General features: G+C 51.6%; 8 protein-coding genes across 8 annotated transcripts; 2 read left to right on the forward strand and 6 right to left on the reverse strand.

Moving 5' to 3' along the window:
- Positions 1-32: 32 nt before the first annotated feature.
- Positions 33-1,870, reverse strand: RFC3 (replication factor C subunit 3; the record flags this gene model as incomplete). The annotated part of the gene is made up of 10 exons (XM_076628818.1): positions 33-63; positions 150-215; positions 318-450; positions 564-775; positions 852-914; positions 981-1,077; positions 1,150-1,223; positions 1,296-1,384; positions 1,455-1,594; positions 1,669-1,870. 10 exons carry the CDS (start codon positions 1,868-1,870, stop codon positions 33-35), a joined length of 1,107 nt encoding a protein of 368 aa, XP_076491001.1.
- Positions 1,871-2,113: 243 nt separating this feature from the next.
- JCM6883_002136 (GRAM domain-containing protein) lies at positions 2,114-3,095 on the forward strand (the record flags this gene model as incomplete). The annotated part of the gene is made up of 3 exons (XM_076628819.1): positions 2,114-2,497; positions 2,603-2,753; positions 2,827-3,095. 3 exons carry the CDS (start codon positions 2,114-2,116, stop codon positions 3,093-3,095), a joined length of 804 nt encoding a protein of 267 aa, XP_076491002.1.
- A 327-nt stretch (positions 3,096-3,422) lies between these two features.
- On the reverse strand, positions 3,423-5,305 carry JCM6883_002137 (uncharacterized protein; the record flags this gene model as incomplete). Its single annotated transcript, XM_076628820.1, has 8 exons — positions 3,423-4,045; positions 4,121-4,295; positions 4,373-4,489; positions 4,558-4,628; positions 4,696-4,796; positions 4,860-4,949; positions 5,015-5,132; positions 5,242-5,305. The coding sequence occupies 8 exons, from the start codon at positions 5,303-5,305 to the stop codon at positions 3,423-3,425; spliced, it is 1,359 nt and encodes a 452-aa protein (XP_076491003.1).
- Positions 5,306-6,295: 990 nt separating this feature from the next.
- JCM6883_002138 (uncharacterized protein) lies at positions 6,296-9,395 on the reverse strand (the record flags this gene model as incomplete). The annotated part of the gene is made up of 6 exons (XM_076628821.1): positions 6,296-6,327; positions 6,391-7,174; positions 7,240-7,477; positions 7,534-7,592; positions 7,654-7,871; positions 8,693-9,395. The coding sequence occupies 6 exons, from the start codon at positions 9,393-9,395 to the stop codon at positions 6,296-6,298; spliced, it is 2,034 nt and encodes a 677-aa protein (XP_076491004.1).
- Positions 9,396-10,618: 1,223 nt separating this feature from the next.
- APL3 (Apl3p) lies at positions 10,619-14,358 on the reverse strand (the record flags this gene model as incomplete). The annotated part of the gene is made up of 13 exons (XM_076628822.1): positions 10,619-10,705; positions 10,769-11,830; positions 11,893-12,174; positions 12,233-12,346; positions 12,414-13,021; positions 13,080-13,113; positions 13,245-13,346; positions 13,412-13,541; positions 13,603-13,796; positions 13,858-13,966; positions 14,040-14,070; positions 14,156-14,249; positions 14,329-14,358. 13 exons carry the CDS (start codon positions 14,356-14,358, stop codon positions 10,619-10,621), a joined length of 2,877 nt encoding a protein of 958 aa, XP_076491005.1.
- Positions 14,359-14,670: 312 nt separating this feature from the next.
- JCM6883_002140 (uncharacterized protein) lies at positions 14,671-15,969 on the reverse strand (the record flags this gene model as incomplete). The annotated part of the gene is made up of 8 exons (XM_076628823.1): positions 14,671-14,710; positions 14,773-14,850; positions 14,909-14,966; positions 15,023-15,103; positions 15,165-15,268; positions 15,327-15,381; positions 15,437-15,669; positions 15,734-15,969. The coding sequence occupies 8 exons, from the start codon at positions 15,967-15,969 to the stop codon at positions 14,671-14,673; spliced, it is 885 nt and encodes a 294-aa protein (XP_076491006.1).
- Positions 15,970-16,174: 205 nt separating this feature from the next.
- Positions 16,175-18,549, forward strand: JCM6883_002141 (class I adenylate-forming enzyme family protein; the record flags this gene model as incomplete). The annotated part of the gene is made up of 9 exons (XM_076628824.1): positions 16,175-16,363; positions 16,430-16,882; positions 16,943-17,045; positions 17,118-17,197; positions 17,287-17,644; positions 17,717-17,921; positions 17,990-18,053; positions 18,138-18,259; positions 18,318-18,549. 9 exons carry the CDS (start codon positions 16,175-16,177, stop codon positions 18,547-18,549), a joined length of 1,806 nt encoding a protein of 601 aa, XP_076491007.1.
- A 210-nt stretch (positions 18,550-18,759) lies between these two features.
- JCM6883_002142 (uncharacterized protein) lies at positions 18,760-22,820 on the reverse strand (the record flags this gene model as incomplete). Its single annotated transcript, XM_076628825.1, has 4 exons — positions 18,760-20,304; positions 20,370-21,131; positions 21,190-22,254; positions 22,320-22,820. 4 exons carry the CDS (start codon positions 22,818-22,820, stop codon positions 18,760-18,762), a joined length of 3,873 nt encoding a protein of 1,290 aa, XP_076491008.1.
- Positions 22,821-23,632: the final 812 nt, after the last annotated feature.

Here is a 23,632-nt window from a genome sequence, read left to right on the forward strand (position 1 = left end):
TTTGCGAGAGAAAGGGGCGCCGGGCTCCTTTTTCAAGCAGTAGCAGGGGATAGTTCAATCGCGCTGACATTCGTTGACAAAGTATCATCAGAGCTTGTTCTCTTTCTAAGAGCTGGAGAGCATTAGAGCGGAGAAAAGAAAGGACTCACTTTTTCGTAGCACCCAACAAAGCCGTCAACTGCAACTTTTCACTACCTCCAGTCGATAACCTATGTCTGTTCAAATACAAAGCGAACCACATTCGGCATCAGCACTCGCACAAGCTCTTTGGAAGAGAGGGACGGAAAAAAGACGAAGAAGGGGGACGAAAAGCTTACTCTACTTGAGCCAATTGATCGAGGAAGTAGATTCTCGTAACGTTCGAGAATTCGATAGTCGAAGCGAAGTCATAGATTCCTTGAATGATATCTTGTAAAGCGAGACCTTTTTCAGCTTTCAACGCCGAGATACCTACTCAATTTTCTCCCATCAAGTCAACAAATACGCTTTTCGCCTTTCTTCTTGTCGACTCGACTCTCGGCTCTGAAGTAGAGAGGGAGGAGATGGGACGAGAAGAAACGCACGAGTATAAGCCGTCTCAAACGAATCATTCATCATAGTCTTCATAATCTCCTCAATATCGACCGGATCCGGGTTCCCCGTACAATTGTACACGGTCGTCGCGTCCGTCAATTCGTAAGCTGCATGACACGCTTGAAGGACGTTGAGAGCTCTTCGCATGTCCCCTCGAGAGAGTTTCAGGAGTGCTTGACGTCCATCTTCGGTTAATTGACAGCTGGAAGACGAATACCGTACACGACTAGTCAGCCACGGAGAGAAGCTAAGTAGGTTCGAGCAGGAAATCGTCTCACTTTTCAGCTTTGATAACGTGTTGTAACCTTTTTTCGACTTCTTCTTTCGGTAGAGGTCCGAACCTACAGCCCACCGATACCGTCAGTCACAATCTTCATGCGAAGAGAGGGGAGTTCTTGGGTAGTTACCTGAATCTAGTACAACGTGATTGGATCGCGGGAATAATCTTGTTGACATAGTTACAAATGATACAGAATCGAACATTCTTCGTGTATTGTTCGATGACTGTAACCGACATCGATCGCAGTATCAGTCTCCTGTCAAACGGAAGGACGAAAGAGCGAAGGTGAGGGTTACCTCGACGAAGAGCAGATTGAGCCGCTTGGGTCATCATATCCGCTTCATCTAGGATGATCAACTTGAATCCAGCCCTGTCGACGTACAAATCAATAATGTCAACAAAGATGACCCCGTAACGAAGCAACGGAACACCTTGAACTGACTTTCCAGCGGAACCTTGCATTCTCGTACTCGCGAAATTCTTGATTTGTTCCCTCACTACATCGATACCTCGATCATCTGACGCATTCAACTATTCACTGACACTCCTCGTCAGTCATTTCTCGGGCACATGCACGGGATAGGAGAGGGAATAAGCGTACTTCTAGACAGTTGTTCCTCATAACGTTTCCATCTCCATACAATTTCCTCGCTACCGCCAAGATCGTCGAAGTTTTCCCAGTCCCCGGAGGTCCATAGAACAATAAATGTGGTACTCTCTGTTTCGAAATGAATGAATCGACTGTGGTTTCCCTCAACGCGTTCCTATCAGCTCTCTCTCTCACGCGTTCGAGGAGAGAAGGGAACGAGACGCACTGGTGGAAATGATATCTTGATGAGCTACGACGTCGTCCAAGGTTACGGGACGATATTTCTCGACCCAGGGGAGATTGTCGGGAGAGTCAGAGAGAAGAGTTGCGAGTCCTAGTTCGCCTCCTCCGCCTGCCGCTGAGGACTCTTTCCCTTTCCCTTTGTCGACCATGGGAGCAGTAGTATCTTCCATGGTAACGTCTGTCATGGTGGAATCGGTCGGGTTGAAGTGGAGGGAGGCGAAGAGAGAGATCGACGATGAACAGTTTCTTGGACCTCTTCCACTCGCGCAGAGGACTCCTTTACGCCCAACAACTTCATCTACGTTCGAGTAGGCCCGCTAGCACGCCCAAGCAGCCGATCAACAGCTCTCCCCATCGAACTTTCGCAATCCCGAACTTGCTCCACCTCTCAACTCCTCTCTCTCAACCGCCTCGCACGATCTTCCGACATGGCTAGCTTGAACTGGGTCGTACTCGACTCAAACACGCTTAAACCGGTTCCACTCCCACGAGAAAAAGTCCTCCTTTCCCTCTCTTCCGTTTCCCTCCACCTTTTGCCCTTTCGTCCTCAATCCTCCTCCTCTTCCTCTACGTCTTCGTCGAAACCGGTTGAATACAAAGTCGAAAAAGGAACCGTTCACCTCTCGAACCAACGAGTAGTTTACGTTTCTCCTCCTCAACTTCACTCAACTTCTACTTCCTCCTCAACACCTGCGCTTGAGACACTCAGCTGCCCTTACACGCACTTCCAAGATGGTCGTCTCAACCAACCTTTCTTCGGTGCGAATTATTTCGAAGCTCTCTTACTCCCTGCTGCAGAAGGAGGTTTATCCGTCAGTTCCTCCTCCTCCCTCCCTCTCTCTCTCTCTCATGCCTCCAAGCCGGGGAACAGCAGGGAAACTGTGTCTGACACAAGAGGCGAGCTTGGTACACCGTAGGATCCTCATGTTATTCGACTGTACTTTAAAGAAGGAGGAGGGTTCGATTTCTATTCGACCGTTTTGGAAATGAAGGAGCGTTTGGCGAGTCTACCGAGGTCGAGTAGGAGTCGTGGTGCTTCATCGAATAATGTCGTTGGGGAAGATCTACGTGAGCTCACTCTCTCCCCTCCATCGCGCTTTGTTTGACTCCCACTCACGTTCTCGTCGTTTCTTCTCTGCAGCACTTTATTCCGCTTCGACCGCTCCAACCTCAGGGTCACAATCCACCTCTTCGACTCCACCCGCAGCTCGCACGATGCCCTCGACTTCGGACCTCCAAGCTGCTTCGATCGCTCAACAAGCAGAACTCGAAGAAGACGATCAGAGGACGAGACCAACAGAAGGGAATCGACTACCTCCTCCTCCTACATCGCCTTTGCCAACGACGTCGTTACCGACGGGAGCAGCTCCGCCGATTGGGGACGATGCTCCGCCAAGTTACACGGCTTGAACGAGTCGTCCTTCCGATTACAAAGCCCTGTTTGTACATATTCTTTCGCTCTGTCTTCTTTGAGACCTTCCCTCGTCCTTGCCTCTGTATTATGTTGGATCAAACACCTTGTCGTAACTTTTCCCATCTTTCTCTGCTTTTCGAGCTCACTGTCTTTGTCGTTGAAACTCCTCAAACTTTCCTCTCGAACTCTCGTTACTTCTCCGCTCGTACTCTTCCGAAACTCATCTCGAAACATCTGTTACACAAGGATACTATTACAACACTATTTCGACAATCCCTCTCCTTCTCGGTCCCCGCACGAACGGCGATGATTCTCTCGATGATTCACCGTTTCCCACCTCCTCCTGCGCTCTGACTCCCAATCCTCGACTGCCTCCCTCTTCTCAACCATTCCTCTTCCTCCCTCAACTCATCACAACTGACCCTCTCAGCAACCGTCACGATTTCTTCCGATACGTGAACTCCTCCCCCTATCGTCGTTGTCGTGGATCGAGATTTCGAGCGGTCTGGTGAAGAAGAACGGGAGGGGTGCGGTGAGGAGGTAGAGGTGGGGAATCGAGGCGAAGGAGAAGCACAGGGAGAGGGACAAGAGGAGATGGGTTTTGCGACTTCGGCGAGTTCGTTCGTTGAAACGGGATCGAGGTCGTATTTCTCCTCGAACGTAGCATCGCTCTCGAGTTTACCGAAAGTAGGCCTCAGATCGTGGTGTATAGGCGGAAGTGTTGATTCTTCGTCGGCATCGGCGGCAAGGAAAGAGGTTTCGAATTGTCGACGATTCTGAGAAATCGCTCCTACTCCTCCTCCGGTCATAGCTGGTCCAGTCGATCGAAGTACAGAAACGTGGTTCTTATTTGTGTGAACGTGGTTGGCTGTGTAGTCTTCTGCGGAAGTCGAGGAGGAGGAAGAAGAAGCCGTAACGAGGTATAGAATGATCGCATTCAGGGAGACTATCTCTCCAATTCTCGGGCATCAGTACATCTTCGTCGTTGAGCAAAAGAAGTTTTGGAAGAGGAGTGACTGACCATCCAACCCACAACTACCTAAACAGACCCAACTCAACTGATGTCCATGTTCGAATGTCAAAACCGCGATGTTCGCAAAAGACGTTACTAATGACGCTACGGCAGCGATCGAGCTATGTAAAGCGAGCTTCTGTGCTTTGTGCCAACGAGAACGATAGACTGGGATGACGAAAGCCTGATTCGTGGAGAAAAGGGTTTTGAGCTCGGGCGATCGGAGAAAGGGAAAAGGGAGAGAGAAGCAGGGGAACTTACGCCGGTGAGATAGATATTGACGATAGCGTCGACTGTGAGCATAGGTACGGTCGCGTACAGCTTGAGACCTATGATGCAGGCGTTATCTCGCTCGCGAATTTCAGCGATTCGACCGATCTGTTGAAAAATGACTGTCAGTGATCGCTTCAAGGGACTCGAGTGTAAAGCACGAAGGGCTAGCTCACGATCATGACGATTGCGACCCCCATCCATGCTAACAGGAACGCCATTGCGATCTTGTACTGAGTCGATTCCCCTTTTCGAGCGGAAACGACGATGTCAACTCTCGACTCAAGGAATGGCTAGACGGAAGGATGACTCACATCTCGAGACTCGACGAGTGGGAGTGATGGAGTATACGGCATACAGTTTCTCGGAAAGGAATGAATAGATGAGAACTTTCGACGAGACGTATAGGATGATGCTGTCGCGAAAGGAAAGCGTCAGAAGCGCCGTCGAGCTCATAGAGAGATTTCATGCGACTCACCACCACCAGATTCCGAGCGAACATGCCGCAGACGAGAATGAAGTCCCCACACCCAAAATGAGCACGGCTGAAGCGAAAACGAAGAGTAACCTACAAACACTCGCTCGTCTGACTTTAGTTAGCAGTAGAGGGTAAGGAGCGAAAGAAGAGCTTACGAGTCACCCAAGACCGCGATCACCAGGAGTTTCGCTATCGGTAGTCGCTTCATTTGTTTGAAACTGATCAATCGTCGAGATAGAAGCGCTGAAAGGACTGCGACAGAAAGGAGGTAGCCTAGTATATCCTCAATCGCGATTGAAGGCGAAAGAATTAACAGGAAGGAAGCTCGAGGTCAGCAAGAACTACAGCGATGTCGAGAGGAGAAAACGAAACGAAAACTTACAAGTCGTGATGATCGGTTTCAAGTGTGGTTGACCTGCTGGCCAAACATCGCTGTGCGCCGACATGACTGACGGAACTGTAGGTTGTTGAAGCTGTCAGACTGAGTCGTCGTCAGAGGACGAATCGAGATTGACTGCTCGAGTTGTCGGCTCTGTTGGAAGGATTTCCAAGGTCGAGGTGAGGGAGATCGTTGTCGAGTGTCGGAACTTCAGGGATCGTCGCGGCGTAGAATGAAGAGGGAGATGAAGGGAAATGAAAGATCGACGAGAGCCAGAGTCGAAAGAGGGAAAGACGGAAGAAGAAGAAGAGGGAAGGGAGTTCCGGATCGACGAACGCGGAGAGATCCCTCTACTACTCGAAAGATGGAGAGGGCGTCGTCAGCACATTGTTCGAAAGGAGAAAGAGAACGCGGGAGATCGAAATGAAGATGGGAAACGAGCGAGACCTCAAATCCGAAATTCGAACAAAACTTGCCCGAATGGGAGAGTCATTCGAAAAGTGCCGAATATTCTGTGAGATGTCTTGCCTTCTTCGTCGCGTGCACGCACGGTGCGATGGAACTTTCCGTTTCGTTTCCTTCGGTCTCGGATTGATCGCCGTGCGAGAGGATTGATTTGCGAGGAGTTGAGGCTGAACAGAGCTTTGACCATTAAGCGGAACGTTTCACGAGGTTGACATCGTCTGAAGCCTGACAGTGAGATCAGTCTCCCGCTGTTGAGCTACCGAGGTTTCCGAGCTGAGCTTCGCGACAACGACAGCTAACCCGAACGAGCGGTATCAGTCGCGAGTTTTCGATCTTGCCGAGCTCACTTTGGATCCCTCGTACGCGAGGCAATCAGCTAGAGAGAAGTGAGAGTGGTTACACAAATTGAGAGTAGGCTTCAAGGTACGCAGGACGAAATGGGAATGAGCGAGAAAAAGAGAGAAAAGGTCAAGTCTGCTCGAGTAAGGGGTCAAAATGGGTGTACAGAGCGTAATGAAATTGACGAGTGACTCACGTTCAAGCGATGCGACTTTGGCTTCTTGCGACGTTGTTCAGATCCTTCCAAAACTTTTCAGTCATTACTGAAATCCGGTCCAAACCACTCTGAGAAGGATGACAGTATCAGCTACAAGGCTAGCAACTGAGAGAAACTGCTGAGAAACTCACCGTCGACAATGTCGTCATCATCCATTCCGGTCAAATACAGAGAAACTCCCGAAAAGTCGCAGCGTTTTGCGAACGACCAAAGATCTCCTGCCGGCCAAAGGTTCTCCTCCCAGATATCGATGCTCATCTCTGCAAGGGTCCACGAGGGCTCCTTGAGTGCCGCCATCGCCCTGGCGTGTGAGAGCGAAGGGACAGTCATCGCAATCGTCTTGATACTCGGGAGGCTGCAGATCGTCTCGAAAATATCTTCGAAGAAAGTGTCTGACGCATTGAAGTCGAGGCTGACGAGGTTGACGAGTGGTGTGAAGACTCGACGTTCGTAAGGATCGGTTCCGAAGCCTTGCTCTATGTCAGAGAAGATTTGCAAATTTACGAGAGTTGGTCCAACAAGCTCAAATGCTTCTGCGAGAACGTCGCTCGTGAGATGGATGATAGAGCTGAGTTTGAGAGTGGTGAGAGACTTCGGGCTGGAGCCAAGGAGGGAGACCAGGGAGCGTCCGGGAAGTTCAACTTGAGACAAATCGAGACGGGTAAGTTGATAGGTAGGAAATTGATGAGCGGGGAACATGGTCAACGTGAGTAGACGAGTACGATCGGAGAAGCCAGCGAGGGTGAGGATCTTGAGAGTCTTCCATTCGGTGAGTAATTTGCCCAAAGCTCGTATGTCCTCCGCGACTCGGGGGCCGCCCTGTGGCGCAAACGTCATGGGAACCTGCGACGGATCGTAGATTTTCGCTGTTCGAGGGTTGAGCGCTCCGAGAGCAGCAAAGAAGCGGTCTCGTGCCTGTCGGAGAAGGGAGGGAGAAGCATCAGCGCGAAACGCAGAATTCTAGCTCAGCAAGCGCTTACCTTGTCAGAAAGTTCAACATGAAGATAGGAGATGTCTTTAATGACCGGAGTCACGCGGAGGAGACCAGCGAATTGCCTGAAGGTCTCATTCACATTCTTTGCGGTCAATTTAATCGCTAAATTCGTCAAATCCACCATCTCGACTGATCGACCGAGTTCAGGGTATCGTTCGAAGACGGATCGTAGACGTTGGACCGAGGCGGGAGCGTTTTCGACGTTGTTGATTTGGCGGAATAGGCTGGTCGAGAAAGGTTTCTGTTCAGTCATGATTTTCGTTCGTGATTGAGAACTTACATAGTTCGAGCTGGATCGGTCCACAATTTGCACACCAGAGAAGCATTCTTGAGCAATTCCTGACGAGTTCATCGATACATGAGCGAGCGGATGCGGGTTGAAGCGGGGGAAAGAACTCACGACTTGAGCGGAGGAGCGACCGTAGCCTTCCTGAGTCTTCTCCAAAATCGCCCGAATGACCTCGACGGGCAGTTTGACTGGAGTACGTGCCATCGGTTCTTCCTTCTCCTCGTCCTCAGTGTTCAGTTCGAAGAAACCCGCGAGATCCTCAACAGGTTCCTCCATCTCTTCTTTCGGTTCGCGAGGTCGATCTAGTACGTAGATTGGAGCGATTTGATCTATCTTAGGCGTCGAACGTCAGCCTACACGTTGACGCGGGTCGCCTCGGGGCTTGAAGAGATGAAGAACAAAAGGAAAGCGAAACTCGCCTGATTCGACGAGGTCAGCTGGGGGAACGACTTGCTTGAGTTGTGTCAAGATAGGTTTGCCGCTGGGGGAGTTCTCGAGGAGAAGTGCCATGCCGCTCTAAGAGGAGGAGGGAGAGATGATCTCGGATCGCGGTTTTGAGTGGGGTGCGAGAGTCGTTGAGGAACTCGCTCTTTGCTGCCGGTAGAAAGAATCACGAGTTCCTCGATACTGAGGAGTGAGAGAAGCCAGGGGATGAAGTGGGAGTGGAAGATAACCTCGTTCGCAGAAGAAGCGTTTTCGTACGTTTTCGAGTGACAGTGCGACATCAACGAATGTATACTGGACGCTCTCGAGCTCGAGCGTGAGATCTGCATATTCAAAGCTACCGAGCAACGAGAAGAGCTTCGGGAGGTCAGGAACGAGCGGTATGAGTTTTGCTTTCCTGGGTTAACTTTACAATGCTCGACTCGATCCTCCGACAGGGCATTTGGTGAGCTATGAGGACGAGACGGTATGTACACGGGGGTAGAAACAGGGGTATGAGAGACGACACGGGTACGAGAAGGGGAGAGAGAAGTCGAAATCTTTCCGGATGAATCATACTCCAATGGCTTGAACCTTGCGGGGGCGAGCTCGTCGCTCCAGAAGCTTCCAATCCTTACTCAAGTCCATACCCGACCACTCTGTGAGAGCGCGAGTGGGGGGTCAGATTCGAAACTAGTGAGCGAGAGTCGAGGCGAAAGTCACGTACCGTCTTCGATATCGTCTTCGTCCATTTCGTTTATGGAGAAAGCGACATCTTTCGCGATGCACACTTTCGTGAACGACCAAAGACCTTCTATGTCCCACAGGTTGACGTTCCAGACGCGAATTTCCAGGGATTCAAGGGTTAAAGATGCGCCCTCGAGTGCCGCGGTCGCCGTCCTGCGTGAAAGCGAAGGGACAAAGACTGAAACCGTAATGATCTTTGAGAGGGTGCAGACAGCCGTGAGAATGTCTTCAGTCCAGTCGTCATCCGAGGTGAAGAAGAAACGCGTGAGGTTGACAAGTGGTGAAAAGATTTGACTTTCGTAAGGCCCGGCCATCGACGAGTCGTCTTCGAGCCTTAATTCGTTGAGAGTCGATCCGACGAGCTCGAATACCTCTTCAAGGACGTCGTTCGTGATCGAAGTGACGGAGCAAAGCGCGAGAAGGGTGAGCGATTTTGGGTCCGAACCGATGAGGGAAAAGATCAAGCGGCCGGGCAACGCCATGTCGGTGAGCTTGAGTTCAGTGAGCTGGCAGGAAGGGATATGGGAAGGAGGGAAACTGGTGGATCGAAGTCGACGGCTACGACTGCAATAGCCAGACACGTTGAGGATTTGAGCGTTTTCCAATCGACGAGTAACTGTCCGAGCGCTCGGAGATCCTCCGGTGCGCGAGAGATCCCTCTTGAACCCCATCCGATCGAACATTGTGAGGAGTTGCTGATACTCGCTTTCTGAGGTTTCAGAGTTGCAAGAGCGGCGAAGAAGCGTTTTCGAACCTGTTGAAGAAGAATCGTCAACTTGCGACCTCGTCAACCTCAAGAACAGGAGAAGATTACCTTGTCACTGAGTTGAACATGCAGAAGGAAGATGTCTTTGACGACCGGCATCATACGAAGCAGACCTGCCAGGCGCTTGAAGATCTCGTTGTAGTCCGACGATTCGTTGGGTGGACGCCCAAGATCGAGCTTCTCGACGCACCGACCCAGTTCCGGATGGTATCCGAAGACGGCTCTTAGGCGCTGAACTGAGGCTGGAGCGTTCTTAAGACCGTCGATCTTGCGGAACAGACTGGAGAGAGGTTTTCGTTAGGTTTTCATCAAGTTCTGCTTACGATAATTGACGATACGTACATTCTTTGAGCCGGATTCGTCCACAGCTTGCACACGAGAGAAGCGTTCTTGAGCAGTTGCTGAGAAGAATGTGGACTCGTTAGCGGCGCAGCGTGCGTCAAAAAGGGAAGAAAACTTACGATTTCCGACCCTGGTGGCCAATTATACCCCCCTTGAGTCCGTTCCAAAATCTCTCCAATCACCTCGACAGGTAACTGAACCCTAACTCGAGAACATTCTACCGTTTCCTCCTCTCGCTTGATACTCTTCGACTTCGAAGCTATGTTACTTTCGACTATTGTCTCGGCTGCTGCCTTCAGTTCGCCAGGCTCGACTATGGCATAGATCGAGGTAGCAATGACTGTCTCATAAAGCAACAGTCAGCCTGCATGTCGAAACGCGTCTGCTCGGAGCTTCAAGAGATGTAGAGATGAAGGAGAGGAGATTCACCGGCAGCTGATCGAGCAAGACTTGGAGGAGGAGCAATATGTTTGAGCACGCTCAGGACTGGTTCACCTGTGAAGTCATATTCGAGGAGAATCGCTATGGGCGTGACAGAGAGAGGAGGATCGCGTGAAGTGGGGTCCGAAGGGAGTTGAGGAGCTCCCTCCATCCGACAGTTGGTAGTTCGACTAGAGGTGTACAGTACAGGAAGAGAACGAAGCGAGAGGAGGAGATTCGAGGCGAGAGTGAGAGTGAGAGCCTCATTTCGCGGAGAATTTCTCTCAACATTCGCTCAACTTTTTCTCACGCTGCAGGTTCTCACGATAGTTGAACGATGCGCATTCAGAGTTCTAGACAACATAAAGTGGGAACAAACTACCGAACTTCGAGAGCTTTGACGAGAACCTCGAGAACTTCCTTCGATACTGCCTCGTTCGTACTTCGGATCGTCAACCGACACAGCTGCGGGAGTCGTCCCAAAGTGTCAGTCACAGGATAGTACTGGAGAAAGAGGAGACGACTCACTTTGGCTTTCTCGTTCGGTTCCATTCTCAACAAGCATCCGATTTTCCCTTTCGAAGTGTGAAGGACTCCCGCAGCTACCGTATTTGAAGGATTCGGATCGACTCCAGGTAACAAACCCATCTTGATCCCTCCGACTACTCTCTGTTGTTTCGCTACGTCGACCCCCGAACTCGAATCGACTTGAATCTTGAAAATCTTTTGCGCTTCTCGAGGCGGTCCACCGATCTGTTTCCACCTTTCAAAGAACGCGCCAGATTCGAGTTTGACGGGTTCGAGGAACTTCGAGATCCAGAGTGGAAGTCGAAGAGTGATCGTTTGGAGGGAACCGGCGAGGTAGGAAATGTTGAGGAGAGGAGGTTCAGAGAAAGCGGATCGACATTCGACGTGAACAAGTTGTTGGATTTGACTGAGAGCTGAAACGTGAGGAGAAGGGATCTTGGGTAGAGTGACAGCGAGTGAATCGGGATCTTCGACGTCGACAGTCGCTGTGAACGATTCGAGAGCGACGGGTAATTTGTTCCCAAAGTAGATCTGGATTCGTCCGAGGTGACCTTGGAATTCGCTCTTGACCCCGACTTGTAGTTGAGCATCTTCATAGAGAACTCCTTCCTGGTTGTAAACGAGTCGTGACAACCATTTGTCGGCGCCGTGAGTGACTTGTTTTCGAGCAGTCGGAGTCGGAGTAGGAGCAGGAGAAGGTGTCGCAGCGAGCAGAGGTTTTGTTGCAGTCGTCGGAGAAGTCGCGGCGACGGGAGAACGTGGAGTGGCTTGAGCGGATTGATCTGTCGAAACTGAAGGGGAACCGAGATCGAGCCCGGCGAGGGAAGCCATAACGTCTTCTGATCCTCCTCCTCCTACGCTATCATTCGATACGGCCGGCGCCTCCGATCCAGCTGTGCTCTCCTCGACTGCTCCATTCTCGTTCCCAACTTCCTTTCCCTTTCGACGACCGAATCCTTTGTACCTTTCTGCATCTTGACCCTGGTTAACTTCTTTTCCTCCGATGTACCACGTCCTCTTGTCTCCCGTATCTCCAGTCTTCTTGATGAGTCGACTCAGCAACTACGAGAAGTAAAGGATTAGTCGATGGATCCGTTTTGTGACAAGACGTTGATGGGACTTACTGCACTTTCTCGCTCTGGGAAAGGGGGCATCTCGTCTACGACGACTTGAAGTAGTTCCTCGTCGAGTAAGTTCGCAATCGCAAGGTATTCGCAAGCTCGTTGTTGAAGTTCCGCATCGAGCAATCTCGAATATTTCTCGAAGACCGCAACGAGTTGTTCTCGGATCTCGGGGAAAAGGTTGAGCCATTTGAAGTAGGTCGTGAGGAGAAGTGCTTTCGTCGCGTTCGACATGAGGTTCGAACGAGAGTGGAGAATGTGGAATTGTTCGATAGGAGAACGACCCTGAAGCCCCCGGAAAGAGTCAGCGAGAGTTTAAATCCGTTCGGGGCGAGAGACTCACGGGTTCGTCAGCGATGAGGTGACCGTACTCTCCGAGGATGTACGCTCCGACTTTGATCAGGTTCTCGTGAATCGACGGCTTGAGCAACACGTCAAAGATCTTTCGAGCAGCATACTATTCGAAGGGTGGTCAAGGATATCAGTCCCGTTGCAAGAAAAGAGTAAAGTAAGAGTGAGCTCACCTCCTGAAGTTCCTCGGTGTTTGTGACGATTTGAACAATTCGATACCAAACTTCTTCTCCGACGTGATCTCCCGCGATATGCATCAACGCCAAAATTGTATCGACGTACCACTCGTACTCGAGCGCGAACTTCTCCGTCAAGATCGCAATCTTGAGTACCATTTCTTCCCTCAGAGTATAGTCGGCGACCGAGAGATATTTGAGCAATTCCCCGACGATCAGTTTCGAGTTGGAAGTATCGCACATCGAGTAGAGTAGATCGAGTCCTCGTCTTCGAACCGAAATATCCTTGTCTCGAAGGGATTGAATGATCGTAGATTGGTGCTTCTTGATCGCTTCCAAGTTTTCACTCCTCGCGGCCAAATGAGCCATCGTATCGAGTCCAAGGTATCGTACGTTCGTTTCTTTCGACATGATGAATCGACCGAGGAGGTGGGCTGCAGATTGAACGATCGTCGATTCCGTGTCGAGGTGAATCGCCAAGTTGATCGCTTCGAATAAGACGGCGTTTTGAGCGTTGTTCTGTTGGACATTCTTGTGCGTGTCACCAGAGTCTTTGAGGATCCGCTCGAGTACGTTGTGTAACAGTTGACGGAATGTCGGATCGTCTGAGAGAAAGAGTGTGTAAGATTAGCTTGAATTTGAGAGGGCGAGAATCGAATTTACCTGAAGGAGGGTAGTATTGGAGGATTCGAAGGAGCTTGACTTGGAGTCATGGTACCGGTACTTTGTAGTAGACGTAATCGCTGGAGAACTCGTTTTTCAGGACAATCTGCGTCATGCGACCCGGATCAGTTTCCGCTGTTCGACTGACGAAAAGTCGCAACACACCTTGCTGAGCCGGCTGACTGCCTTTTGATAGCATACCGCGTACGCTTCGAGGTTGTCTTGAGCGAGCGTGAGTACGAGACTCGCGACGGCGAGAGCGACACCCTGTGAGCAAGAGACTCCGAACAGTCAGGAGCCAAAACGCTTGATTCAGCAGAGTCACAACTCACGAGGTTCTGATCATCGAGGATCGATACGATACGTAATGCCCATTCTGCGGCAGGGATCACGTCGGGATGTTTCCGGTAAAGTCGAAGGAGAGTCAAAGCTGCCTTTTTCTTGACGAACGATCGAGAAGTTCTGTAGGCAAACCCGGTGTTCAGTTACTGAGTCCGTAAGATACTGAATGTGAGAAGCGTACGGAGAGATGAGGAGTCGGTGAACGTCTGGTGCGAGAGCTTCAGCCATATCTGCTCCTCCAATATTCGCAATCGCATGAAGAGCGAGACAATTCGTTGTCTCATTCATGTCGTCCAAATCCTTCCTGATGGAGTTGACTACGAGTCGAATGATGTCCGAGTTCTCGTGCATGAGTAGAGTGAGAGCGAGGTATCCCTGCGAAATTCGAGAAGTTCAGCTTTTGAAGCGATCGCTGGAAACAAACGCGGAGGCTCACGATCTGCTTCTCGGAGTATTTGGGAGACGATATGAGGTTCACTGCTTCCATGTGTCCGATATCGACTGGGTAGCCGAGAATCGAAGTGAAAATGATTTTGCTAATATATCTTTTTCGCTCGAACCAGTCTCGCATCAGCTTCTCTCCGTCTGCAACGACCACGGTCTAGGTAGATGACTCACTTCTTCTTCTGCCTCCCATCGAGATTGCCATCTGTTCTCAGCATAGTCGACGCGAACTACTCGATCAGCTCACGAACGGATCGTCTCGACCCCCACTCGCGAAAGCCCCAACTCACCTTTGAACTTCTGCCTAATATGCGCCATCTCCTTATTGATCCTCTTCTCTTCGAGTTCCCTCACTCGACATGACCTCAGATCGGCAATGTATTGCTATGCCAATCGCGCTCATGCTGCGTCAGTAGAGCGCTCTCGCGTGTGTACTCGGTAGCTGAAGAGAGCTAGGACTGACCGTCAACCCCCTCATATCATCTTTGACCATCTTGAAAGGAGCGTTTCGGCTTGGAGGTGATGTGGAGAGGGAAGAGGGGTGTTGATGCTGTTGCGGTAGTCAGGCGCCGGATAGATAGGTATTAGTCGAGTAAGTCGTTGCGCTAAGGCGTGTGGTCGTAATGGGGAAGCGGAGAGGGGAAGACGTGAATGAACTCGGCTGCTCTGGCCGAAACGAGCTCTTCTCTCAAGCGCGAGGATCTGGGAGTCGAAACACACTGCATTGCTGAACAAACATGGAACATGCAGACGGAACCGTGAAGAAAAATACGACAGAAAATCAAAGCTCTTTCGAATTTCGCAATCAATTTCCTTTGTAAACCGGTTTTCGTTTCTCCGCGAACCTGTACTCGTAGTCTTGCTCAGCCACACAGTTCATGATGAGAGAACGAAGAGAGGGACATACGCGGCGAGACCCTCTAGGCGATCCTTGGTCTGGAGTATCGTTTGATACGAAAGTCGTTCGACGTCAAGACCCGATTCACTGTATAGTCCAGCTTGTTCAGCTTCATTCTGATGCTAGTAGAGGTAGAAGGACCTACATGTCGACCTGAGAGCCAACGTCGATGGCGACTTTAGCAGCGCGGAGAGCGAGAGGACCTGGAAAACGAAAAGTGAGTCGGCTTTGTGCTGCGAATGAAACGCTTGCAACTCACCAGCCTGCAACATCTCTCCGACTACCTCAGTAGCTGCATCACTTGCGGACTGTCCGCTCTTCGCGACGTAGTTAACGATTCCTGACAATCGAATGCGCTGAGTGAATTGAAGATTCGGTTTGTGGAAAGAGCTGGACCTTACCTCGAGCATGAGCTTCTTCGGCAGATATGACCTTCGACGTGAAGATAAGATCTTTTGCCTGTGAAGTCCCGATCAAGCGAGACAGTCGTTGAGTTCCTCCAGCGCTAGAACGAGATTTCAGTTTTCGTTTCGCCCTTGACGCATCCGCTAGATAAGACTTACCCGGGGATGATTGCGAGTCTCGTCTCCGGTAGTCCAATCTTCGACACCGACGCACCTGCACTGCAAGCGTCGGCTCATAGAATCAAACAGAGAGAAAAGAGAGGACGAACCGGCAACCCGTAAATCGCAAGCCAAAGCCAATTCAAGCCCCCCTCCCAGCGCGGGACCATCTATCGCTGCAATCGTAGGCATCGGTAGATCTTCCAAGTCTCCCAGTAACCGTCGCAAATTGTAGATGAACCGAGCGACTTCAAGTTCAGTCATCGATTTCCTTTCTTTCAAGTCTGCGCCGGCGCAGAATGAACCCTCGACAGCCGAACGTAGGATCACAGCTCGAGTGATACTGTTCGATATCTAAATCTCAGCTCGGCTTCATTGGAACTAGCTGAAGAGCAGAGGGAACTGACCCATCGAACCGAATCTCCTCAATAAGCTCCCTCAATTCGTTTACCATTCGTACACTGAGGGCGTTCTTGGCCTTGGCGCGATCGAGTTGGAGGTAAGTGAGTCCTTCATGAGTTGTCGAGCGTACGAGGGAAGCTTGAGCAGAGGGTCGAGGTGGGGCGGAGTAGAAACGGACGATTCGGAGAGCTGGACGAGCGGTAGAGCGTAGGGTAGAAGCGGAGAGGATTGGTCTTGTCATGGTGATCGGCCACGCGAGTGGAGAGTTTGGGGAAACCAAGAGGGAGGGGTCCCGGTTAAACGAGATATCCGAACTGAGTTCGATGCGGAGAACGCAGAGTCAGCTCTTCTCTCTTTCTACCTCGACCACTTACCTTACAGCCTGAGACCCCTCCGACCCTTAGAGCGACCGCGAACGACCGCCCCCGTAAACAGCTAGATCAATCATGGCCGATCCTTCAACATCGTCCGCTCCTCCTCCTCAAGCTCCTAAGCGTACTCTCGACGAATGTCACAAGATCTTGACTGGACCTGGAATGCCCTGGGAGATGGAGAACAGGGTGATCAAAGGTCGTAAAGTGCGAGTTTACAAGCAACTTCCTCCTTCCGTCCGAGATTTCTGGCTCGCAACAAAGGTTCGTACCCTCTCTTCGCACTCGCACGGCGAGTGAGAGCCAACTGAACCTATGAAACGATCACAGGCTCACGGGAAGAAAGAATGTATCGTCTACGAGAACGAGCGTTATTCGTACGAAGAAGCTCAGACCAAAGTTCAACACCTCGCCTCCCTATTCCACCAACGCGGAGTTCGTAAAGGCGACCGAATCGCGATCGCGATGCGCAATCTTCCCGAATGGATCTTTACGTTCTTCGCGGCTCACTCGATCGGAGCCGTCGCAGTCGCCGTCAACGCCTGGTTGTCGCCTGAAGCTCTAGCTCATGTCCTCAACTTGACTCAGCCTTCCCTCGCCGTTGTCGATGAGGAACGAGCGACCTTGTTCAAGAGGCAGCTGGGATCGTTGAGTGAGGGAGGATGTAAATCGTTGATTGTGGTTCGAGCACGGGGTCAAACTCCAGCTGGATTCGAACGATTCGAAGACGCTCTGAGATCGACTCCTGCTCGACCTCTTCCTCCTATCGAGATCCTTCCAGAGGTCCGTTACGATCCTAGCTTGAGTCGAGATTCGTACTGACTGCCCTCTTTTTGTCTCCAGGATCCGGCTATTCTCTTCTTGACTTCAGGCACAACGAGTCTACCGAAAGCAGTACTGTCAACCCAGCGGCAATTCTTAACGAATCGGCTAAACACCAGTATCGGTAAGTCAGCGTTTCACAAATGCATCCTGAGCGCCGAAAACGAACGACTGATCTGAGCTTCGCGGACAACAGCCTCCGCCAGATCGCTATTACGACAAGGACTATCTCTACCCGCTCCAGATCCCAATGCTGAGCAGCGAGTAGCTCTCATCGTACGTTGCGTTTTGATTCTTCTTCCAAGCGGCCATTTTCCACCTTCTTCTGACTGACCCTAGCGCTACTTTGTTCTCCTCGGTCCTAGACTATTCCCCTCTTCCACGTCATGGGCTGTCATTCATTCCTCATGCTCGCCACCGCGATCGGAGCGAAAATGATTCTCATGCACAAATTCGACGCCGTCAAAGCCGCCGAAATCGTCGAGAAAGAAGGAGTCCACACCGTCGGAGGCGTCCCTCACCTCGTCATGCAGATGTATGAACAACTCGACCCGAACAAATCGACGAAATTGGATGGGTTCTCGTTTGGAGGTGGACCTGCAGCGGCGAGATTACCGGGAGACGTCAAGCGGAAACTGAAGAATGTTAGTCCGGCTCAAGGGTACGGATTGACGGAAGTGAATTCGGTCGCTACTTCGGTCGCAGGAGAGGATTACGTTCAACGTGAGCCCGTTCTCTCAAACGAGTTCCTTTCGGGATTTGATCAGCTGAAACTGAGTTTGTTTCCATCAACAGATCCTCTATCTTGTGGACTCGCCGCACCAACTGTCGATCTCAAGATCATCCCGGTCGACTCACCAGATCCCGTTTCGAAATCTCCTTCGCTTGAAACTGGTCAAGTCGGAGAAGTCTGCATTTTCGGCTGCAATGTCGCGGAAGGGTACTACAACGATGAGAAGTCGACACAGGCGGCGTTCGAAGAAGACGGATGGTTTAGATCGTGAGTCAGCAACAGTTTTTTTCGGCGACCGAGCTCGACTAACTAACGTTTGTTTGCTGCTCATTCAGAGGAGACGTTGGGTATCTTGATGCAGATGGCTTCCTTTTCATCACTGATCGGTCGAAAGATATGGTACGCCTTCTTCCCATCCTGTCGTTACCGCCCGTCGGCGAACAGTGAGCGAGTCACAGCTCACTCGATTGTTATATTTCGCAGATCATTCGCTCTGGCGAGAACATCGCTTCCGTCTCTGTCGAGAACGCCATCTTTCAGCACGACGCTGTGAAGGAGGTCGCGGTTGTTGGAATGCCGGATGATCTTCGAGGAGAAGAAGTTGTGTAGGTCACTCTCCTGTCCTATCTTCTTCGGTACCTGACTGACATTGTCACTGTACAGCGCTCTATGTGTACCTCACGAATCCGCCTCCTCTTCGCCACCAACAGAAGAGATCCTTCAAAAACTCGTCATTTCCTTGCTTCCGAAACACTGTGTTCCCGCTATGATCCTTTTCTCGCAAACCGAGCTACCACGGAACGCAACTGGCAAGATTCTGAAAGCGCAAGTCAAGAAACATTGTGCTTCTGAATGGGAGCGGAGACAAGCGAAGAAGACAAAGGCGAAATTGTAGAACGAGCTTTAGATGGGGACGGGGTGATATTTGCAACAATGTCGTAACGAAGTGCATACGATACACGCGAAAAAGAGAGCGAAGCGTAAAGGGCAAAGTATATGGTCGTGATATGAACGAGAGAAAAGTGCGAGAGGAAAAAGCTAAACACCGAAGAGCTAAGAGATGCGATTCTATTGTACAGATACAAATCACTGAGCGCACAATCACTCAGTCTCGACCAACTCTCGTTCTCTCCTTGTAGCTATCTGGCATCGTTCCTCCTCCTCCGCTCGCAGAAGTCCAGCCCGCACTCCATCCCGACGCGAGAGTGCCGAAAAGCGAGCTGGGGACGGTCGATCTATCGACAGGTGAGGAAGACGTCGAGTTAGTTGCGTAGGTGACAGTCGAACGTTTGACAGGGGAAGGAGGCGAGATCTGGATCGGTGCGGGAGAAGTGGCAATAGCGGGTGAAGTTGAGAGTGAAGATGCAGTGGATCGATCAATTGAGACGGAAGCAGAGGAAGAAGCGGCAGGAATGAGTTGATCTCGCAAACGAGATTGTGAGGGTTTCGAACGAAGATTCGCGGCGGATGAGCGTCTCGACAAAGATCCTCCTCCTCCGCCAGACGAGACCGATAACAGACCCTCATCAGCTTGAAGTTGCTTCTGAAGAGCCGAGATCGCGCCTAGTCCGCTACCACTCGGGGCAACGAACGAACTGGGACCAGGGCTCGTCGAGAGCGCAGAAGTATCGACGGTTGTCGGGATCCGGGTCGGTTCACTACTGAGAGCGAGAGTCGCGGGAGTTAAGACTCGATGATGCGGATTCGCGGCGATTCCGTGCGAGAGGAAAGTGCTTCGAATCGACGAATCAGACAATCCTCGAGGTCGCAATTGTCTTTCGAGAAGAGTCGGAGGAGGTTCATTCGATGCCGTCGAGGGATCTTGAGACATCGAGGGTGCGTGAGGGATCGAGTCGAGAACGGCGTTCGTCGTCGAGGAGAGGGCTGGACGATACGAGTTTGCGAGGATTCGACCGAAAGGTAGATACGACGAGGCGACGGATGCGAGACCGGGACTGCGAGAAGGCATCCGACGAGGTTGAGGCATCGGTGAGGGAGATGAAGCCGCGAGATCGTTCGAAGGGGCGAATGAAGGATCATTAGGTCGAATTGTCGAACCGGCAAAGATTGAAGAGATGTCGCGTTTCGGGGGATCAGGACGAGCGGCGGGAGAAGCTGCGGGCGAGGTCGTTGTTGTTGTTGCCTCGGATGTCGACGAGCGCACTGCAGCCTTGCCAAATTCGACGTTGACTGTCGCCGAAGTGACAGCGCTGTAACCTCCTCGTTTCAAGGGAGCTCGGAGTTGCGCCGAACTAGCTCTGCTCGTCAGAGTCGGATGTTCACCGGGTGAGAGAGTCGATCCGAACAGTCGAGAGAGTGGAGCGAGCAGACCTCCTGTAGTCGTCGCCGCCAATTTCGAAGCGTTTTGTTCCGATCCGAACTCTGTCGCACTCTCCCGCGGATCGTCGAGGTCTCCGAGTCGAGAAGCGAGGGAAGGATCGAGTTGAACACGATTGACGAGCGAACGAAGGCGTGAAGCTTCGAAGAGGAGGTCCCGTAAGAGCTTGACGAGTGAGACGAACTCTCGTCGGCTGATGAGGGACTCGGAAGAAAGGTGTGATGTCGCTTTCGAGGTCTCTTTCGCCAATGCCGAGCGTTCTTGTTCGAGGATTCGACGGAACTTGTCTCGCATCGAATCAATTTCATTGACCTGTGAACGTAAGAGAAGTTCGTCAGCCGCTTGTTCGTTCTGTCACGAAAGGAAGAGAGACGTACGAGATCTTTGAGATTCGCTTGAGCGACATGTTTGACATCTCCACCTGGCAAATTCTGTTTCGCCAATCGTTTCGTTTGCGTCGCCACGTCTGCTGACTGAAGTCGACCGAGGAGTTTCACAACGTGTTCGAGGAGTTGGCCGAGCGCGGCAGTTCGATGGTCTTGAGCACCACCGCTCTGCACGACTTGAGCTTCGAAGAGACGTTCCTCCGAGAGATCCGAGACTGAGGTGTGTGAACGAGCTGAGGTCGGTTTCGGCGACAAGCTGGGAGAGCGATACGGGTGCGAATGGGGAGAGCGATGAGGTGTCGAAGTATCGGAATGAGATTGGGAGAATGAAGGAAGTTCGGGATGACGAGTGTCGCGAATCGGCGTAGGAGGAGGCGAGGTTTGCGTTTCGGAATCGACATAAGAGCGATTTCGACTTGACGAGATACCGAGTCCCGATTGATTCGATGCGAGAGAATCTGCGATCGAGTCCGAATTGACGAGTGCCGCTTGAGATGCTCGTCTTCGATGAGTGGGAGCCGGTCCTCGAGTGAAAGGTGAAACCGGTCGCGAGGAGGAAGAATCGTCTTCGGGCACGCCGGGGAAGAGTGAAGGCCCCAGGGAAAGAGAGAGAGGGCGATGGTGTCGACGAGGACGAGCTGAGGAGTCGGGATCTTCACTCGCGTTCGAGAAAATTGAAGCTGGTCGCGTCGAGGGAGAGTAGTAAGGGTTCGGTGAATCGGGAACATTGGTCGACTCGGCGAGAGGTGAAGGCTATTGAGGACGACAAACGATGAGGACGCGTCAAGGGAAGAAACGATTGGAGACTCACTCCTTGCCCACTACTGCTAATGTCCATGCTGAGAGATCTTCGGTTGTGTCCTTTACTTCTGCCGAATGGAACTTTTGCCGAATTGAGAGCTCCCGTGCTGTTGCTCGAAACTGGTGGAGGTCGACGCCCTCGGAGAGAAGTACTACGTTTGACGGCGGCGGGCGGTCGATTCGGATTATGAGCCTCGGCAGAGGAGAAGTCGAAGCCATATGAACGATCGAGGTCGCTCGGTTGAGACGAGAAAGGTGAGGTGACTCCTACACGGTGGTAGATGGAAGATCCCGGCGAAAGTGGAACTCGATGCGAGTCGTGATCGAATCCTCCTCCCTGTGACAGTGACGGCGACGTGATACATTCGGGAGGAGCGGAGGTCGCTGAGAACATCGAAAGTCGTCGTTGCTCGAATCGATTCGGCCCTTCGTCTTCGTCGTTTTCTGCGCGTCTCACTTCTTCCTCGTCCTCCTCGGGAACGACGTCTCGATTCGCCATCGTCGATCTCAGCTCGATCTGTTCCTCCCTCGTCGACTCGAGCAACCCGTGCAGCTCCATACTTTCGGATCGAAGGAGGTTGTTCTCACTGACGAGATTCTCGACGAGTTTGAGCAATTCATCCGTCTCGACGTATTTCGAAACCTCGTCTCCTCCTCCTCCTGCAGTTGTCGCCGTTCGATCGTCGGAGCCTTCCTCGCCATCTCCCCGACCGTATTTCGCTCGTACTTTCGCCAAAGCTTCTCCACTTTTCCTACTTCTCAACACTTTGTCCTGTCTCATCTCCTCCAGATCTGCAATCGCAGTTCTGAGCCTCTCCTCCAACTCGTTCGCCCGTTCCGTAACCTTTTTCGCCTTGTTTTCCGCCGCACTCGCTCGTTTCCGCTCTGATGCCAATTCCTGCAACGTGTCTTCATGCGTTCTCTGAAGGTTCCGTAGGTTTGTCGAAGTCGCGACGAGCTTACCAGAGTCTGCCGAGAGTCGAGAGATGGTCTTGCGGTCCTCTTCAAGCGAAACGAGGAGTGCTCGATTCGAACTATCTGCTTGTTCGAGATTTCCTACCGTTTCCTCGAGACGCTATGTATCATTGGACGCGTCAGTCGGTCCCACAGAGTGTTCAGAGAGGGGAGAGTCGCACGAACCCTCTGTAGCTGATTGTTTTCTTTAATCGAGTTGGATAATCGCCCCAACAGCTTCTGATTCGCCCTGTCCATCGACTCTATCCGTTGCTGAAACACGCTCTTCTCCTGTAGCAGCGCGACTCCAATCTCTGCCGCGAGTTTGAGATCTGCTTCGAGCGAGTTTGTTTCCCCTTCTCCTTCAGCTTCTCCTACGCTCCCTGTACTCGACCTGAGCCTCCATGACGCGGCTGAATGGTCTCCTGAGAGTCTGTCGGCGGATCTACGCTGGATCGAACGGAAGATGGGACCGTAATCTTGAGGGGGAAGAGGTTGAGAGATCGAAGAGGTCGAGGCAGTTAGAGAGGGCGAGATTGGCGGTGAAGAACCCAGTACGGGCGCCATACACGCGTCAACGGTATGTTGGAGTCTGCTGAGAGTCGTCGGTAAGGTGAAGAGGAGGTGAAGCGTTTGAAGTCTGATGAACACGCGTCTCTCGACGGGAGGTGGTCCGCCTAACTCCATGGATCTCTTTGCAGTCCTCGGTCAGCAACGCTCGCAATAGCATGACTTCTGACTATAGTGACTGTCAGAGGAGACGTGCGAAGTCTCTGGAGTCGACAAGAAGCGGGTGCAAAACGTTTCAAGCTTTGTTCAATTCATCGCAAGCTCGTTTTGTCGAAGCCGCTCTTGGATAGTGCGGCGGTCTATTTCGTACAAGCCACGACGCAGAGACACCGAAGAGCCTGAAACGAAACGAAACTGGCCGAAGTAACGTTCGCAACTTTAGAACTTTTCCTCCTTTAAATTTCCTCACTCTTCGACGGCTTCGACCTCTTCGTGCGATTACTGAGGACGCCGAGTGGATTGTATTCGGTGGAGATACATGCTTTACTCCGCGCGGACGGCGTTGAACGAAGATTGCTCTCCCCTTGAGACGTGGGTCAAGGTCTCACGAAGGTCGCTGCACTCATTTTCGAATTTGGCGTTTTGTCGCAGATCCCGATCAGACTCGTCTCTGAGCTCTGGTCAACCGAACGAGAGTCGCATCGCAGTTATCGGTATCTCGCTGCGAAGGAGTGAGTCGCCCTTGAACGTTTGAACGAGGCTGAAGGCTTGGGATCGGATCGAACGTACCGAAGAGTACGAGAGAAGCAAGTCAGCTCGAACATTGACATACGCCGAGCAAAAGAGCTCAATCGTTATCGACGATCCCACAGTCCAAAGAGAGAAAGAGACGGAATGTAATGATGCAATCACAGTCGAACAAGCAATGAGAGCGTCGAAGGCGAGCCTGAGGTAGACGACTGGCACGATCCTTGATTTGCTGAGCTGTA

Source organism: Sporobolomyces salmoneus, assembly GCF_050403485.1.
Source record: "Sporobolomyces salmoneus JCM6883 DNA, S_salmoneus_JCM6883_v1_ctg3, whole genome shotgun sequence".
NCBI classification, from domain to species: domain Eukaryota; kingdom Fungi; phylum Basidiomycota; class Microbotryomycetes; order Sporidiobolales; family Sporidiobolaceae; genus Sporobolomyces; species Sporobolomyces salmoneus.